The sequence below is a fragment of the Balaenoptera borealis genome (genome assembly GCF_965194805.1).
Source record: "Balaenoptera borealis genome assembly, chromosome: 1".
Lineage (NCBI taxonomy): Eukaryota > Metazoa > Chordata > Mammalia > Artiodactyla > Balaenopteridae > Balaenoptera > Balaenoptera borealis.
In genome coordinates this window covers 99,233,794-99,252,789 of record NC_138860.1, presented here as the reverse complement: position 1 = coordinate 99,252,789, position 18,996 = coordinate 99,233,794, and the positions used below count along the sequence as shown (strand labels likewise).

Sequence of the window (18,996 nt, the reverse complement as noted above, 5' to 3'; positions counted from 1 at the left end):
TGGGTTGTCATGTTTTCATTGTCACTTGTTTCTAGGTATTTTTTGGTTTCCTCTGATTTCTTCCGTAATCTCTTGGTTATTTGGTAGCATATTATTTAGCCTCGATGTGTTTGTAATATTTTACACTTTTTTTTCTTGTAATTGATATCTAGTCTCTAGTCTCATAGTGTTGTGGTTGGAAAAGATACTTGATATGATTTCAGTTTTCTTAAATTTACCGAGGGTTGATTTGTGACCCAGGATTTAATCTATCCTGGAGGATGTTCATGAGCACTTGAGAAGAAAGTGTATTCTGTTGTTTTTGGATGGAATGTCCTATAAATATCAATGAAGTCCATCTTGTTTAATGTGTCATTTAAAGCTTGTGTTTCCTTATTTATTTTCATTTTGATGTTCTGTCCATTGATGATATTGGGGTGTTAAAGTTTCCACTATTATTATGTTACTGTCGATTTCCCCTTTTATGGCTGTTAGCATTTGCCTTCTGTATTGAGGTGCTCCTATATTGGGTGCATAAATATTTACAATTGTTATATCTTCTTCTTGGATTGATCCCTTGATCATTATGTAGTGTTCTACTTTGTCTCTTGTAATAGTCTTTATTTTAAAGTCTATTTTGTTTGATATGAGAATTGCTCCTCCAGCTTTCTTTTGATTTCCATTTGCATAGAATATCTTTTTCCATCCCCTCACTTTCAGTCTGTATGTGTCCCTAGGTCTGAAGTGGGTCTCTTTTAGACAGCATATATATGGGTCTTGTTTTTGTATCCATTCAGCAAGCCTGTGTCTTTGGTTGGAGGATTTAATCCATTTACATTTAAGTTAGTTATCAATATGTATGTTCCTATATCCATTTCTTAATTGTTTTAGGTTTGTTATTGTAGGTATTTTCCTTCTCTTGTGTTTCCTGCCTAGAGAAGTTCCTTTAGCATTTGTTGGAAAGCTGGTTTGGTGGTGCTGAATTCTCTTAGCTTTTGCTTGTCTGTAAAGGTTTTAATTTCTCTGTCGAATCTGAATGAGATCCTTGCTGGGTAGAGTAATCTTGGTTTTATCACTTTATTTTATTTTTTTAACATCTTTATTGGAGTATAATTGCTTTACAATGGTGTGTTAGTTTCTGCTATATAACAAAGTGAATCAGCTATATATATACATATATCCCCATATCCCCTCCCTCTTACATCTCCCTCCCACCCTCCCTATTGCATCCCTCTAGGTGGACACAAAGCACCGAGCTGATCTCCCTGTACTACGTGGCTGCTTCCCAGTAGCTATCTGTTTTACATTTGGTAGTGTATATATGTCCATGCCACTCTCTCACTTCGTCCCAGCTTCCCCTTCCCCTTCCCCATGTCCTCAGGTCCATTCTCTAAGTCTACGTCTTTATTCCTGTCCTGCCCCTAGGTTCTTCAGAACCCTTTTTTTTTTTTTTGTAGATTCCATATATATGTGTTAGCATTCGGTATTTGTTTTCCTCTTTCTGACTTACTTCACTCTCTATGACAGTCTCTAGGTCCATCCACCTCACTACAAATAACTCAATTTCGTTTCTTTTTATGGCTGAGTAATATTCCATTGTATATATGTGCCACATCTTCTTTATCCATTCATCTGTTGATGGACACTTAGGTTGCTTCCATGTCCTGACTATTGTAAATAGAGCTGCAATGAACATTGTGGTACATGACTCTTTTTGAATTATGATTTTCTCAGGGTATATGCCCAGTAGTGGGATTGCTGGGTCGTATGGTAGTTTTATTGTTCGTTTTTTAAGGAACCTCCATACTGTTCTCCATAGTGCCCTTTCATCACTTTAAATGTGTCCTGCCACTCCCTGCTGGCTTGCAGAGTTTCTGCTGAAAGATCAGCTGTTAACCTTATGGGGATTCCCTTGTATGTTATTTGTTGCTTTTCCCTTGCTGCTTTTAATATTTTTTCTTTGTATTTAATTTTTGATAGTTTGATTATTATATGTCTTGGCATGTTTCTCCTTGCAGTTATCGTGTATGGGACTCTCTGCACTTCCTGGACTTGACTGATGGTTTCCTTTCCTATGTTAGGGAAATTTTCAACTATAATCTCTTCAAATAGTTTCTCAGACCCTTTCTTTTTCTCTTGTTCTTCTGCGACGCCTATAATTCAAATGTTGGTGCATTTAATGTTGTCCCAGTGACCTCTGAGAGTGTCCTCAGTTCTTTTCATTCTTTTTTCTTTATTCTGCTGTGCGGTAGTTATTTCCACTATTTTATCTTCCAGGTCACTTATCTGTTCTTCTGCCTCAGTTATTCTGCTGTTGATTCCTTCTAGTGAATTTTTAATTTCATTTATTGCATTGTTCATCACTGTTTGTTTGCTCTTTAGTTCTTCTAGGTCCTTGTTAAATGTTTCTGGTGTTTTCTCCATTCTATTCCCAAGATTTTGGATCATCTTTACTATCATTACTCTGAATTCTTTTTCAGGTAGACTGCCTATTTCCTCTTCATTTGTTTGGTCTGTTGGGTTTTTACCTTGCTCCTTCATCTGCTGCATATTTCTCTGTCTTCTCATTTTGTTTACCTTACTGTGTTTGGGGTATCCTTTTCGCAGGCTGCAGGTTTGTAGTTCCTTTTGTTTTTGGTGTCTGCCCATAGTGGGTGAGGTTGATTCAGTGGGTTGTGTAAGCTTCCTGGTGGAGAGGACTGGTGCCTGTGTTCTGGTAGGTGGGGCTGTATCTTGTCTTGCTGGTAGGCAGGCCACATCTGGTGGTGTGTTTTGGGATGTCTGTGAACTTAGTATGATTTTAGGCCGCCTCTCTGCTAATGGGTGGGGTTGTGTTCCTGTCTTGCTAGTTGATTTGCATGGGACATCCAGCACTGGAACGTGCTGGCCGTTGGGTGGAGCTGGGTCTTAGTGCTGAGACAGAGATCTCTGGGAGAGCTCTCACCGATTGATATTACATGGGGCCGGGAGGTCTCTGGTGATCCAATGTCCTGAACTTGGCTCTCCCACGTCAGAGGCTCAGGCCTGACACCAAGGCGGAGCACCAAGACCCTGTCAGCCACACGCCTCAGAAGAAAGGAAGAAAAAAAGAAAGAAAAGAAAATTATTAAAATAAAAACATTTTAAAAATAATAATAATGAAAAAAAGAAAGAGCAACCAAACCAATAAACAAATCCACCAATGATAACAAGCACTAAAGACTATACTAAGATAAACATAAAAATCAGTCGCAGACAGCAGACCCCAAGTCTACAGTTGCTCCCAAAGTCCACTGCCTCAATTTTGGGATGATTCATTGTCTATTCAGGTTTGATGCAGGGTGCATCAAGTTTATTGTGGGGGTTTAATCTGCTGCTCCTGAGGCTGCTGGGGGAGATTTCCCTTTCTCTTCTTTGTTCGAACAGCTCCTGGGGTTCAGCTTTGGTTTTGGCCCACCTCTGTGTGTAGGCTGCCCTCGGGCATCTGTTCCAGCCCAGACAGGATGGGGTTAAAGGAGCCGCTGATTAGGGAGCTCTGGCTCACTCGTGCTGGGGGGAGGGAGGCGTACGGTAGTTATAATTGGAATGCGGGGCGAGCTTGTGGAGGCAGAGGCCGGCGTGATGTTTCAACAGCCTGAGGTGCACCTTGTGTTCTCCCAGGGAACTTGTCCCTGGATCACAGGTTCCTGGCAGTGGCGTGTTGCACAGGCTCCCGGGGGAGTGTGGATAGTGACCTGCGCTTGCACACAGGCTTCTTGGTGGCTGCAGCAGCAGCATTAGCATTTCATGCTTGTCTCTGGTGTCCGAGCTGATAGCCGTGGCTCACGCCCATCTCTGGAGCTCGTTTAGGTGGTGCTCTGCCTTCTGTGGGCAGACAGGGAAGGAATCCCCTCTCCTCGTGCCCCCTGAAACAATGGTCTCTTGCCTCTTCTGCAGGTCCAGACTTTTTCCCGGACTCCCTCCCGGCTAGCTGTGGTGCACTAGCCCCCTTCAGGCTGTGTTCACGCAGCCAACCTCAGTCCTCTCCCTGGGATCTGACCTCTGAAGCCTGAGCCTCAGCTCCCAGCCCCCACCCTGGTGGGTGAGCAGACAAGCCTCTCAGGCTGGTGAGTGCTGGTCGGCACCGATCCTCTGTGCGGGAATCTCTCCGCTTTGCCCTCCGCACCCCTGTTGCTACACTCTCCTCCATGGCTCCGAAGCTTCCCCCCCACCCACCTCCCATCCCGGTCAGTGAAGGGGCTTCCTAGTGTGTGGAAGCTTCCTCCTTCACAGCTCCCTCCCAGAGGTGCAGGTCCCATCCCTATTCTTTTGTCTCTGTTTTTTCTTTTTTCTTTTGCCCTACCCAGGTATGTGGGGAATTTCTTGCCTTTGGGGAAGTCTGAGGTCTTCTGCCAGCAGTTCAGTAGGTGTTCTGTAGGAGTTATTCCACATGTAGATGTATTTCTGATGTATTTGTGGGGAGGAAGGTGATCTCCATGTCTTACTCCTCTGCCATCTTGAAGGTCCCCTACTATTGAAGTGTTTTAAATCAGACAGTAACATGTTCATATGCACATTTCAGAAAGACCACAGTAAGAGTAGCATGGAATAGAGGTAGGCAGACTAGCTAAGAGACTCTTGCACTCATCCAGGTACAGAGGCCAAACTCAATTAATTGGTGGAGGCAGAGAAGAGATCATGAATAGGAAAAATGTTCAGAGAGAATCTGTGGGGTGTGGAAATTGATTGGATATGAAGAAAAGTGAATAGGAAGGAGACAGAGGCAATATCTAGAATTCTAGTTTTGGTGACTTTTTTTTTTTTTTTTTTGTGGTCCACACCATGCAGCTTGCAGGGCCATGGAAGTGAAAGCGTGAAATCCTAACCATTAGGCCACCAGGGAACTCCTTTTTTTTTTTTTTTTTTAATCGAAGTATAATTGATTTACAATATTGTGTTAGTTTCAGGTATACAGCAGAGTGCTTCAGTTATGTATATTTTTTCATATTATTTTCCATTATAGGTTATTATTAGATATTGTATATAATTCCCTGTGCTATACAGTAAATTCTTGATGCTTATCTATTTAATGTATAGTAGTTTGTGTCTGTTAATCCCATACTCCTAATTTATCCCTCCCTTTCCCCTTTGGTAACCATAAATTTGTTTTCTATGTCTGTGAGTCTCTTTCTGTTTTATATATAGATTCATTGTATTATTTTTTTGACTCCACATTTAAATGATATAATGTTTGTCTTTGTCTGACTTACTTCACTAAGTGTAATATTCTCCAAGTTCATCCATGTTGCTGCATATGGCAATATTTCATTTTTTATGGCTGAGTAATATTCCATTATATATATATATATATATGTACACCACATCTTCTTAAGCCAGTCGTCTGTTGATAGGCACTTGGGTTGTTCCCATGTCTTGGCTATTGTGAATAGTGCTGCTATGAACTTTGGGGTGCTTATTATGTCAGAGAATGTTTTGCCTATGTTCTCTTCTAGGAGTTTTATGGCATCATGTCTTATATTTAGGTCTTTAAACCATTTTGAGTTTATTTTTGTATATGGTGTGAGGCAGTATTCTAATTTCATTGATTACATGTAGCTGTCCAGCTTTCCCAACACCACTTGTTGAAGGGACTGCCTTTTTTCCATCATATATTGTTGTCTCCTTTGTCAGGTTAATTGACTATAAGTGTGTGGATTTATTTCTGGGCTCTCCATTCTGTTCCATTAAATCTGTATATCTGTTTTTGTGCCAGTACCACACTGTTTTGATTACTGTAGCTTTGTAGTATAGTCTGAAGTCTGGAAGGGTTATGCCTCCACCTTTGTTCTTTTTTCACAGGATCACTTTGGCAATTCTGGGTCTTTGTGCATCCATATAAATTTTAGGAGCATTTGTTCTAGTTCTGTGGAAAATGTCATGGGTGGGACTTCCCTGGTGGTGCAATGGTTAAGAATCTGCTTGCCAATGCAGGGGACACGGGTTCTAACCCTGGTCCAGGAATATCCCACATGCTGCGGAGCAACTAAGCCCATGCAGCACAACCACTGAGCCTGTGCTCTAGAGCCTGCGAGCCACAGCTACTGAGCCCATGTGCCACAACTACTGAAGCCCACGTGCCTAGAGCCCATGCTCTGCAACAAGAGAAGCCACTGCAATGAGAAGCCTGCACACCGCAACGAAGAGTAGCCCCTGCTCACCACAACTAGAGAAAGCCTGTGACAGCAACGAAGACCCAATGCAGAAAAGGGAACCCTCTTGCACTGTTGGTGGGAATGTAAATTGATACAGCCACTATGGGGAACAGTATGGAGGTTCCTTAAAAAACTAAAAATAGAACTGCCATACAACCCAGCAATCCCACTGCTGGGCATATACCCAGAGAAAATCATTATTCAAAAAGACACATGCACCCCAATGTTCATTGCAGCACTATTTGCAATAGCCAGGTCATGGAAGCAAACTAAATGCCCATCAACAGACGAATGGATAAAGAAGATGTGGTACATATGTACAGTGGAATATTACTCAGCCATAAAAAGGAACGAAATTGGGTCATTTGTAGAGACATGGATGGACCTAGAGACTGTCATACAGAGTGAAGTAAGTCAGAAAGAGAAAAACAAATATATATTAACGCATATATGTGGAATCTAGAAAAATGTCACAGATGAACTGGTTTGCAAGGCAGAAATAGAGACACAGATGTAGAGAACAAACATATGGACACCAAGCAGGGAAAGCAGGGTGGGTGGTGGTAGGATGAATTGGGAGATTGGGATTGACATATATACACTAATATGTATAAAATAGATAGCTAATAAGAACCTACTGTATAAAATAAATAAAATAAAATTCAAAAAAATTAATTAATTTTTTAAAAATCCATTAAAACGAAAGAAAATGTCGTGGGTATTTTGATAGGGATTGCTTTGAATCTATAGATCGCTTTGGGTAGTATGGCCATCTTAACAATATTCTTCCAATCCAAGGACATGAGATTTCTTTCCATTTCTTTGAATCATCTTCAGTTTCCTTTATCAATGTTTATAGTTTTCAGCATATAAGTTGTTCACCTCTTTGGTTAAATTTATTCCTAGGGTTGTTTTTTTTTGTTTTTCTTTTTACCCAGTTTTAAACGGGATTGTTTTTTTCACTTTCTCTTTCCTATATTTCATTGTTAGGGTAAAGAAATGCAGCTGATTTCTGTATATTAATCTTGTATCCTGCTACCTTTGAATTCATTTATTTGTTCTAATAGTTTTTGTGTGGAGACAGAGGCAATATCTAGGATTCTAGTTTTGGTGACTTTTGGATTATAATGGCATTCACAGAGAAGGGGAATATAGGAAGAAAACAGATTTGGGGAAAGAGTATGAGTTTAGTTGGACAAAAACTTGCAGGATAAATATCCTGCATATCCCAATAGGATATGCAGTTTTGAAATTTAGGAGACCCTGGGATAGGAATAATCTATCAATTAAATAGGTTTAATGGCAGTCTTAAATGTCTATATTCCCAAGGACCTGAATAGCCTGAATTGAACTAATACAGTAAGATTTTAAGAATTGCCATATAATGGATCAACTTCATGATCCCCCTTCAACCGCCTTCCTATTTTATTTCAGGTGACCAAGGGATAGTCTCTAGGAAGATGTGATTTTCCTCTCAGTAACCAACTCAAAAGATTAAGGATGTTCTCTTAAAAAAAAAAAAGTTCTTAGAACTCAATCTTGCCCCTCCCTGCTTCACACCTTCTACATGGAGATGGGAGCCTTGAATGAGCCAGTGAAAATCTATCCATCATCTACTCCCAGAGAATCCAGCCCAAAATATCAAATCTAAACAACTGGGGCTCTTTATAGACTCTCCCTGGGGCAGGTGGACTGTTTACAGGGAAGAAGGAAGAAGATAAAATCATGGATAATTTAAGTTAACAGAGCCAACAAGAGATCTTAGGCACCAGAGCCGGAGGCATGAGGTATCCCCTCCAGCCTCAGCTGCCAAGGGGCTTGTGCCACCACCTCCATCTCACAGAAACATCCCTGCCTGGCCTGAGAGTAGAGCTGACGAAGCGCCCTCCACCGACACTGCTGAGAACATACCTCCTCTCTTTTCCCGAAGCAGTGCCCTTTCTGGTCTCACTTTTTTTGTTGTGTAAAAACCCGTTTTTCCCCAGTGAATTTTATTCAGGTTTTGAGGATGTTCATACATTATTTGTTGATTTTTGTCACTTTCATCCTCAAGGAGGCAGCATCACCAGGCACCTTACTAAGGCTGTGTAGTAACTACGCAACCAATCTCTTAACAATATTTCGAACTTTCAGATTCACCAGAAATCAAGTTCTGACCCTTAGAAATGTTTATTTACAGGCCTCCTTCTACATCAATGTCTATACCAATTGCTGGTGAATCTGAATCTCTGGAAGAAGATAGAAAAGGTGGAGAGACTCTCAAAATTCATCTTGGGATAGCAGGTATGGATGTGTCGCTTACTGGTTTTTCAGTTTGTGAGAAACAGTACTACCCTAAAAGTTTCCCAACGTCCCTCCCAGATTTGAAATTCTGTGGGTATATATGACTTGAAATGGGCCAATAATTATCAGCAGTTTCAATTATGCAATTTTTGTTTAAGCCAATGCTTCATTTTGTCTAAATGGCGTGTTATCCTCTGACCGACTTAAAAGCTAAATGTTGCAGTGACACTCCCACCCCCACCACTGTATGCCTCTACTCCCCACAGAACGACAGGACACAACAGGATTGTTCCCGTTCCACATGCCCAGCAACTTCTGCCAGTCACCTCTCAGGTGGCGCTTCTCTTCCATGAATCACGTACCCTCTGTCATTGGTTCCCAAACATTAGTGCACATCAGAATCACCTGGTGGCTTGTTAAACCATAGATTGCTGACACTGCAGCCAGAGTTTTTGATTAAGTAAATCTAGGTTGGGGCCTGAAAACTGCATGACTAAGTTCCCAGGTGATGCTGCTGGGCGCCAGGCCACACCTCGGGGGCCACTTCTCCAGGCAAACACCCGGTCGTAGGCTGCTCCCCGGGCTAAAAGCAGGTGGGGGACTGTCAAGTTGACTGGGGAAAAAAGCATTTACGAGCTTCCTTTTTTCTCCCACGCCGTGTGACCGGGTTTATTATTTGAAAGAATGAAAAGAAAGGTGTAGTGATGTGATTCACATTTTCACCACTTTTCAGATTGCAAAGATAAGATTTCTTATGCATAATAAGGATTCTCAAATTTCCTGATTTGGGATCAGTGAATCCTTTGTGTACTTTTAACTCTTCCATTAGCTCCTTGTCTTCAGTATTTAAATATTATGAATTCTTTCTCATGTTGGAAACCAAACACTCATTAGCCCTACATCCTTCTCTATCTACTGCTCTCCCATAGGCTCGCACTCTCCTTCCCCCACCATCCCCCGCCCTCTTTCTCTCAGACTTGTTATAACCAAACTTCTAGGAAGAATGTACTGCCCATTTATTCCTAAACACGTGTGTGGTCTGGCTTCTGCATTCTGCCCTCTCTTGATGATGTCTCCAAGAACATGACTGTCAAATCCTGTGGGCATTTTTTTCTGCTCTCATCTGAATAAATTGGCCATTTATTCTTTCTGGAAGCTTTCTCTTCCCTTGGCTCCCACCTCTTTGCTCTAGCTTGTCAGAGGCTTCTTTATCTTCTTCCACCTTCCTGTTAAAATATCGATACTCTCCAGGATTTGGTTCCCTCCACTCACTCTCCCTGGGTGATGGCATCTGTACCTGGGATTTAACTATCACACAAATGTAAATGTGATCATGTAAATATGAGTTAATATGTTTGATTTACAAATTCGTGTTGCCTCCAGGCCTCCGTCCTGACCACAGGCACATATTTCCAAATGCTTTTTGGAAAGGTCCACTTTATGTCACATTAGACTGAAACCCATCTGTTTATCCTTTTTTCTCAGCAAGCTTCTAAGTTCTTCGTGATCAGGTCTTAATTTTTCTTTGTATCAACAGCATAATGGCCAGGGACACAGTAGAAATTCCATGAATAGTGAATGGGTGTCCTCAGGTGTCTCAAATTCCACATACCCAACACGCCGTCTTCCTAACTCTTCCCCCTGTATTTTCTGTTGCAGTTATCCTGGCACACACTTCTAGTTAGTAATTAAGCACTGTCACTTGTGCCTGCTCAACATCTCTCAGCTGAATTATTATGAAAATCTTCCCTCCTTCACCCCCTGTTCATCCTGCTGCCAAAGTGATCTTCCCAAAATGTCAATCTGGTCAAGTCACACCCTTTCTTAAAGCCATTGAATTATTTCCTTCCTTAAACCCATAGGAGAAGGTCCTTCATTATCAGGCATCTGCTCGTCTCTCTCTTTCCTTCCGTCATCTACACCACTACCCTATATGCCAACTTTACCAAACTGTTTGCTTTCCTACAGACAAGGCATGCCTTTCCCTATGCTTTTCCCTGCCTAGGCTAGCCGAGAAATTCCTATGCATTGTTAAAGACCTGGAGTTAACCTCCTCTATGAAGTTGTTCCTTCATTACCAAGTAGTGTTCGATGCATTTGTCCTTTGGAGCTCTTGATAGCTTCTTTTTGGTGCTTATATTTTGGTACTTGCCACGTTGTATTATAACTGCTTCTACTCTAAACTGTGAAGCATATATTTTATCTTATTTATTTTGTACCCCTATATCTTGTACAGTATTGGGCCCTGACCTGGTAAGAGCTTAATAAATATTTATTGAATGAATACATTTTGAAAACCAGTAAATAAATGGATGAATTAAGATCTGAGCCAATGCTAGGAGTAAAGTATATAACTCTTGATATGAACCAACTCTTTTAGTTCAGAATTTGCTGTGGCCAAACATTTGGGCTTAGGACCCCTGTCAAGCAGGGCTAGGGATGCTGGTTTGGATTTGTACCTTACAGTCTGTCCAGAAATGAGAAACCCTTTGCAGAAGGGCCAGGTCGCTCCAGTAGCTTACTTATTTGGCAGCATTTGTTGGCCCATCTGTGTTCAATATCATTTATAGAACTGCTGCTATAATTGCTGTGTTACTCAGTTGGTTTCCTTTTGCCTCTAAGTCAAAAACAGTTCTAGTTTCCAAATATTTCACCCTAATGAAAATGGTCACAGTTCTGCATTCTGTGGAAGAAGCCTAGTTCTGGAAGTACATAATTGGCATCTGGAATATGCACATTATTAGGAAAGTAATAGAAATAGCTTTGACACTGCTTTTTTTGTACATTTACTTTGAAACTGAATACTATAATCAACTTCTGAAGAACCTTATTCTCAGTGCTACATCACACGCTGTGTTGATGTAAACCACAGACATCTGTCCAAATTATAGCCTAGCACCAGCATCACTAACACAAAGTACCAAAGTGCTCTTTAGTCTACTGTCGTGATGGATTTGGGGAGCAAGATTTCCTCAAAAACCAACCAAAAACCTGGCAATTTTGTGAGAATTTATAAGAATCCATCTGACTCCTTTTTATAAGAGAAATACTAAATATAAAAACTGAAATAGTTTTATTTAAGATAGAATGCTATTAAATCTTACGAAAAGTACTATAGCACTTCAGTAAACTGAGGTATTTAAGTTCTTTGCACAGTATTTCTTGCAGCACGGTTGTTTACATTGTACTGATTTAAAGGGATTTCTTTCACTCTGTAACTTGATAATGAACTTAGTTTCTAAAATACGTAGATTAGAATACAAATCGACCATTGACTTGTTGACAGTAATAGTAACATTATGTTACGACGTATTGCAGATCTCTCAGCAAAGAGTGCCTCTGTTCCAGATGAACTTGGTGCCTGTGGACATTCTAGAACATCAAGCTATGCAAGCCAGCAGTCAAAAGTATCAGGTAGAGGCTGAGTGAAGTTGAATTGCTCTGAAGGGACTTGGAATTGCTATGGTGCGGGAGGAGAATGTTTGGTTGCAGTGTGTGGGTTTTTTTGGTTTTTTTTTTAATAAATTAATTTATTTATTTTTGGCTGTGTTGGGTCTTCGTTTCTGTGTGAGGGCTTTCTCTAGTTGCAGCGAGCGGGGGCCACTCTTCATCGCGGTGCGCGGGCCTCTCACTATCGCGGCCTCTCTTGTTGCGGAGCACAAGCTCCAGACACGCAGGCTCAGTAGTTGTGGCTCACGGGCCTAGTTGCTCCGCGGCATGTGGGATCTTTCCAGACCAGGGCTCGAACCCGTGTCCCCTGCATTGGCAGGCGGATTCTCAACCACTGCGCCACCAGGGAAGCCCTGCAGTGTGTGTTTGATACTAGTGTTACATCCAGAGTGATTTTCTCTCACAGGATATAGCTCTTGCCACTCCCGGTCATCTAGTTTCTCTGAGCTCTGCCACAGGAGAAATACCTCAGTGGGAAGTACATCAACAGGAATTGAAAGTATTCTAGAGCCATGTGATGAAATTGAGCAGAAGATAGCTGGACCAAATCTTGATACAGCTGATAAAGAAGATGCAGCTTCGGAAACACTCAACAGGTATCATTTTGGTCTCAGTTTAAATGGAAAAAAGAAAAAAAAAAACACTTTTTTTTCATAACATAATAAAAAAGGAGGAAATTTTTAAAAATTATTTTCAAAGATGCCCAGTGAAACAAGATTCTGTAGAATCTCAGCTGAAGCGAGTTGATGACACCAGAGTGGATGCAGATGATATTGTGGAGAAAATATTACAAAGTCAAGACTTCAGCCTAGATTCCAGTGCAGAAGGTGTGTAGATAACCATTAAGTATATATGGATGTACGTGACCGTGACCCGGGTTTGTATAATCAATGTGGTCAGCAGTAAAGAGTCAGTACATTATGATACTGAGTGTTGGGTATTTGTAAAATAAATTTCACACCCATAAAAATCTGAAGATAACTTTTTAGTTCATTTGTCAATGGATATTAAATTTGGAAAAGAATTAACTTTAGTTTAAAGATATCAATTTTAAAGAAAACTTTTATTGTATTTTTTAACTATGCATCAATGTCTGCCATGATTATATACCTTATGACAGATATCTACATCTGCTTTGTCATAACTGGGCATAAGTACCTCAAGTCACTGTTGCAATTTGGAAGGTTAGGTGGTGATCTTAAAGTGATAGTGAGTAACAGAATGCCTCATTCCCTCCTTAGCATTTTCACTGAAACTGAAAATTTACATGCCACCAATTTGAAAGTTATAATTATTCATGCTGGTGTGAATAGAGAGCAGTTAACAATGGACTTAGTTTCGTTATGTAACTGGTTGTAAAGAGAAATAATTAAACCCTACTTGAGGAAATTTGTAGGAACAGCTGTCTTCTTTACTCGGCTTTAAGAAAAACAGCTTTAAGAAAGTTAACAAGAAGTAACTATTAGGATATCTTTTAAACTGCCTGCTTTAAAACATGTATGTAGTTCTTTTTTTAAGTTTTTATTTCTTTAACAAAACTGAAATGTAAAATGTGAATTTATTATAATATGAATATTATTTGACAATAATCTAATAATTGTACCTGTAACAAATATTGTAAATGTGTATTGCAGAAGAAGGACTGAGGTTATTTGTGGGTCCTGGGGGAAGTACAACCTTTGGCAGTCATCATCTTCCAAACAGGTATGTAGTCCAAAGAGTATCTTACTAAAATAAAGAATAGACTGACTTTTTCTTTTAAATGCTCATGAGTGGAAGATGAAGGTTACAAAGTTTGTATTAGATTGAGGCTAGAAAGCACAATATTAGTAGTTCCATGAGAAGAATTACAGCTCTTAGTGTAGCTCTTAGTTTTCCTTATCCTGAATATGTTTGAAATTGTATTTTATAAGTTTGTTGACTTCCTTAGATGTATTTTTAGAATGTATTAGTAGAGAACTGGTAGAGCACCGGGCAAGCTGCAGTATAAAAAGGACATTTAGAAAAGAGTTCTTAAGTCTGATATCTTAGAGCAAAGCAAAATTATATTTTCAATCAGTGGTCTTGTCTGTTATGAGCAGTTACACAACCACTCAGTAGCAGACACTGATATTAATCTTTTTTGTACTCTCTTTTCTGCGCCCCACTAGAGCCTAACATACATATTAAGAAAAATAAGTTTGGAAAACTAATCTTCATGTTGGTAGTTATTTAGATTCAGATGAGGAAAAGGCAGCTGCCAGACTTAGCATTCCGGTTCCCAGCACTGCAGCAGATGATAGTGAGCACAGATGCTGAGGACACCTGAGAAATTCTGATCACTCCACTGCCTCCCCACAGCCTGATCCCTCTGCACCCAGTACCCAGTATTTCTGTGGAGTATTTACGTAGAATTCCAGCACCGCGACAGTCTAAGTCAGAGTTGCAGGGGGAGGGAGCCCCCTTGGTCCAAGACAGTTATTTTATTCTCTAATGCTCAAAACCAGAAAGAACGTTTAATTCATTTCTTCTACCAATACTCATTTTATTGCGTACCTCCTATGCGTCCAGCACATTGCAGGGCCCGAAGGATACAAAGGAGCCAACACCTACGTCAGCAACTAACTACCTTCAGATGTGATAGGTGGGAATAAAAAGGTGTTGTGGAGGAGGAGTTAATTTGAAAAGAGGTTTAGAGAGGAGTAACACAATTTAGACCTTCTGTAACTTTCATTTACTTATCCACTTATTAAATTCAGTAACAATTTATTGGGCCAACTTGTGGGTAAGCGTGCAAAGAAGAAAGACCCAGCTCTTACCCTCAGCTAGATTATAGTCTAGCATGTGAGTTTGGAAAACTACAGCCCGTGGGCCCTGTTGGCTCACTGCCTATTTTTGTAAACAAAGTTTTATTGGAATACAACCCACCCGTTTATGCATTGTCTAAACATATTGTCTGAATTGGCTGCTTTGTGCTACAGTGGGAGCCATGAGCAGTATAACAGAGACTGTGTGGCCCTCCTAAGATATTTGTTATCTGACCCTTTCTAGCAGGTGAGATAGACAAATAAACTAAATTTTATAGTAGTATGATAAATTCTATAATATAGAGAAGTAGAGGAAACTCTGAGATGGCACCTCACTCAGAAAGAGAAAACTTCCTGGAAAAGTTGACACTTGAAGAGGGTCTTTGGGAGAATAAAAGATAAGTGAGCGGTTACGAAGGGGGTATGTGGAAGACAGATATTCCTGGTAGTAGAAACAAATAGAAGGAACTTAACAGGCATAGTAATTATAATATATAATTATATAATAGTGAATATATAATAATTATAGGCAATACTTATTGAACTTTTATTAGTTATGTGCTGAGCACCATGTGTATGTTTCATTCAATTCTCATCTCTTTCAATACTCAAAAAAATACTATTATTAGTTTTTTGTTTTTGTTTTTTTTTTAAACACTTTGGCAGTTTCTTTTTTTATTTATTTATTTTTTTAAATTTATTTATTTACTTTTGGCTGTGTTGGGTCCTCGTTTCTGTGCGAGGGCTTTCTCTAGTTGCGGCAAGCAGGGGCCCCTCTTCATCGTGGTGCGCAGGCCTCTCACTATCGCGGCCTCTCTTGTTGGGAGCACAGGCTCCAGACGCGCAGGCTCAGTAATTGTGGCTCACGGGCCTAGTTGCTCCGCGGCATGTGGGATCTTCCCGGACCAGGGCTCGAACCCGTGTCCCCTGCATTGACAGGCAGATTCTCAACCACTGTGCCACCAGGGAAGCCCCTATTATTAGTTTTTTAAAAGAAGAAACAAAGATAAAAAGAGGTTAAGGAAGTTTACCCAAGGAAGGCCTTAAAGCTAGTAAGTGTTAAAACCAAGGTTATACCCATGTCTCTTGAGTCTAAAGCCCATTCATTGCACTTAATCATTTTATCTTACTGGCTTATGAATAATATCACCTACTTAGAGAATGCCCATAAACAGGTTTTTCTAAGGAGGTGGGGCATGTGAAATGGAGTTGTGGGACATGAGGCTGGGAAGTATCTTGAAGACAGGTTGTAAAGGGCCTCCGTCACCATAACAAAATGTTTACCCTTCTTGTGTACACTGGGGAGCCATTGGTCATTCTTCAGCAGGGAACTGACCTATCAGATTGGCATTTTAGAAAAGTAACTGGCCATAATTTTGAGGGTAGATAGGAGCAGGGAAAGACTAGTAGCAGGGAACAGGTAGAAGAATGACATTTATAAGGACAATGATATGTATGGTAGAGAAAATGTGTTTTTGAGTTAAAGAGACAGGTTCACATCTTAACCAGACCACTTTGGGAGTAAATCATTTAACTTCAGTTGAACTTACTCTATTGAAAAATGTGATCATATGCCTACTTCATGGAGTTGTTTTAAAGTATAAATGACATGATATACTCAGTAAGCCCTAGCTATTATTATTTTAGGTGGAGAAACAGCAAAAGCTACAGTTCCAACCAAAAGGAACCAAAATAAGAAACACATGGGCTATCTCATTAGACTGCTCAGGGTCCAGTCATAGCTCTTCCACTATTGACTTTACAGTGTTAGTAAACTCTCTGTAAGCCTCATTTTCCTCACCTGCAAAATGTGAATGATAAATAAGTTACGTAACTCATAGGATTTTTGTGAGGGTTAGGTTAGATCATTTTGTAAAGTTATTTAGCACAGTACCTGGCACATAAAAAGTTGTCAATATATGCTAGCTATTTGTGTTGTTACTCAGAGAAAAGAAAGATAATTTCTAGTTGAGAGAGAATCTAGGACCTAGGATATAAAGGCATTTATGTAGTTAAGAATTCTGGCTCCTGTCCTCCTTCCAAATGAATGTTAAAGAAATCACCCAATACATGAAAGCCTAAAGGGACAATTAGGGGTTGAAGTAGATTCATATTACATGCTGAAGAATGTCAGAAACAATGTGTTATGGTGAAAGGAGGATAGGCCATGGAGTCAGATATGGGTTCTGTTCCTGGCTTAGCCATAATTACCCAGCTTAGCCATGATCTTGACATATTGCATCTCTCACTTGCTACCAAAAAGACAGCTGCATCCCTGGGAGAACAACACACGCTCTGGAGTGGGCTGCCTGAGTTCAGTCCCAAGCTCCACCATTTATTAGCTGTGTGTCTTTGGTAAGTTACTTCACTTCTCTCTGCCTCAGTGTCCTCACCTGTAAAATAGTGATGATAATAGAACCCACCTCATAAGAGTTAATACTGTTAAAATTAAACGAGGGAAGACATGGTAATGCTTAGGACAAAATCTGGTATGCAGTAAACACTCAAGTACTTTATATATACTAATTAAAGGTCTGTCTTTCAGAGTTCTTATGGCAGTTAATTTGAACTGTCCATCAAGTACTTGTACACATAGGCTCTCCATAAATAGTGGGTATTCATCAGAGAAGCTAATGTGTTAGTGTTAGATCCATTATGTAAGATAAACTAGTAGCACAGGATGAAACCAGAATCATTTACCTAGGGCACAGAAGAGGCACAAGAACCACAGTTCCAAAAGGGAACCTGTGAGATTGAAGAGAACAGGGCAACAAGTGATAGAGACTTGGGGAGGACTGTTTGCAGTAATCCATTTTAAGTCTAGTGGATACAGCCTGGCCAGCTCAGGGCTGCTTACAGAACCCTGCATGCACCTCCTTGCTTGCCTTTGGGACATTTCATTTCTGACAAGTAGTCTGCTTTCATTTCTGCTTTTATTCCTCTGTGATTTATCTTTCATCTCTGCCTGCTTTTAAGCTTTTCTCTTTACCTCTGGTTTTTAGCAGTTTGGTTATGATGTGCCTTGGCGTGTTTTTCTTTGTGTTTATTCTGCTTAGGGTTCATTGAACTTCTTGAAGCTGTGGGTTTCCAATTTTCATCAAAATTGGAAATTCTGCAGCCATTATTTTTCTCCACTCCTTCTGGTACCCTGGACTTAAAAATTGTAGCTCCTGCATCCCTGAGCTCTGACCTGAGTCCTCCACTGACAGAGACCACCTAGCTGTATCTGGTCTTACTGATCTCTGGCACACTCAGAGTGAAACGTCAGGTAGTAGTCCCTGACATCTTGACAAATGAGGAGATAGGTGCCTGGTGATAACTTTAAGCAGTAATACCCTCCCACCATGCAATACCACTTTCGCTTTCCTCCTAATCACTCAGGAGGGGTCAGTGAAAGGGTAGAATGATCCTCATCCAAAAATAAATCCAGCTCCCTCAAAAAGACACTGTGTTTACAGGCTTATAGAAAACCTTTATCAGGGGAGTTCGGGGGTTTGTTTGGTTTGGTGTTTTGTTTGTTTGTTTGTTTGGGTTTTTTTGCCGTGCTGCAAGGCTTGCAGGATCTTAGTTCCACAACCAGAGATTGAAATTGAACCCGCGCCCTTAGCAGTGAAAGTGCGGAGTCCTAACCACTGGACTGCCAGGGAAATCCCAGTTTGGATGTTTTGAGCGCTACCTGCCCTGGACTCCTTACATGGTGCCCTGCAATAAACACTGCACTTTCCTTCAGCACCAAAAAAACAAAAACAAAAACCTTATCCTCCCAGACCAAGAAACAATAGACGGAACATGTGTTTATTCCATTATAACGTGAGGCCAAGGTACCAGGTGAATCGACAATAGAAAAAAAAAAACCTGTTGATGAGGTCTTTACTTAATTTAAGTATTTCTAAGTACTTTATTCACAAAGCTTGCAAATTTTAAGTCTTTTAGTATTCTCCATATTTCATTAATAGAGGTCAGTTAGTACCTGGCGTATTAGGGCAAAGGCTAAGCTGCTATAATAAAGAGACCCAAAAATAAAATGGCCAGCCTGGAGGGACCGCTTTGCCCCAGAAGTGATTCATTGATGCAGGCACCTCCATTTTGTCCTCCACCATCCTCCTCACCTGTGTTATCAAAATTGCTACCAGTCCTAGGCAAGCAATGTCCCTTTAAAGCAGGTGAGGCAGAAGTTGGCATATCTCCATTCACATTCCCTGGGGGTGAAACTTAGTCACAAGGCCACACCTGTAGACAAAGGAGTTCAGGAAATGTGGTCTCTAACCAAGCAGGCTGTCCCTAGCTATAACCATGGGAAAGGGGAGAGTAGATGTGGGAGGACAGCC

At 40.6% G+C, this 18,996-nt stretch overlaps 1 protein-coding gene across 7 annotated transcripts in view; it reads left to right on the top strand.

Annotated features, from left to right (window-relative positions):
• EEIG2 (EEIG family member 2) overlaps positions 1 to 18,996 on the top strand; it is a 121,752-nt gene that overhangs the window by 88,245 nt on the left and 14,511 nt on the right. For 3 of the 7 annotated variants that reach the window (XM_082384776.1, XM_082384779.1, XM_082384780.1), the window contains exons 6-10: positions 8,329 to 8,432; positions 11,751 to 11,846; positions 12,289 to 12,478; positions 12,582 to 12,709; positions 13,517 to 13,586. In XM_082384776.1, the coding sequence (XP_082240902.1) occupies positions 8,329 to 8,432; positions 11,751 to 11,846; positions 12,289 to 12,478; positions 12,582 to 12,709; positions 13,517 to 13,586 (588 nt within the window). Of the gene's footprint in view, positions 1 to 8,328; positions 8,433 to 11,750; positions 11,847 to 12,288; positions 12,479 to 12,552; positions 12,710 to 13,516; positions 13,587 to 16,315; positions 16,911 to 16,931; positions 17,024 to 18,996 lie in introns of those variants that run through there. The other 4 variants (XM_082384777.1, XM_082384778.1, XR_014242473.1 and 1 more) reach the window with 4 other exon arrangements.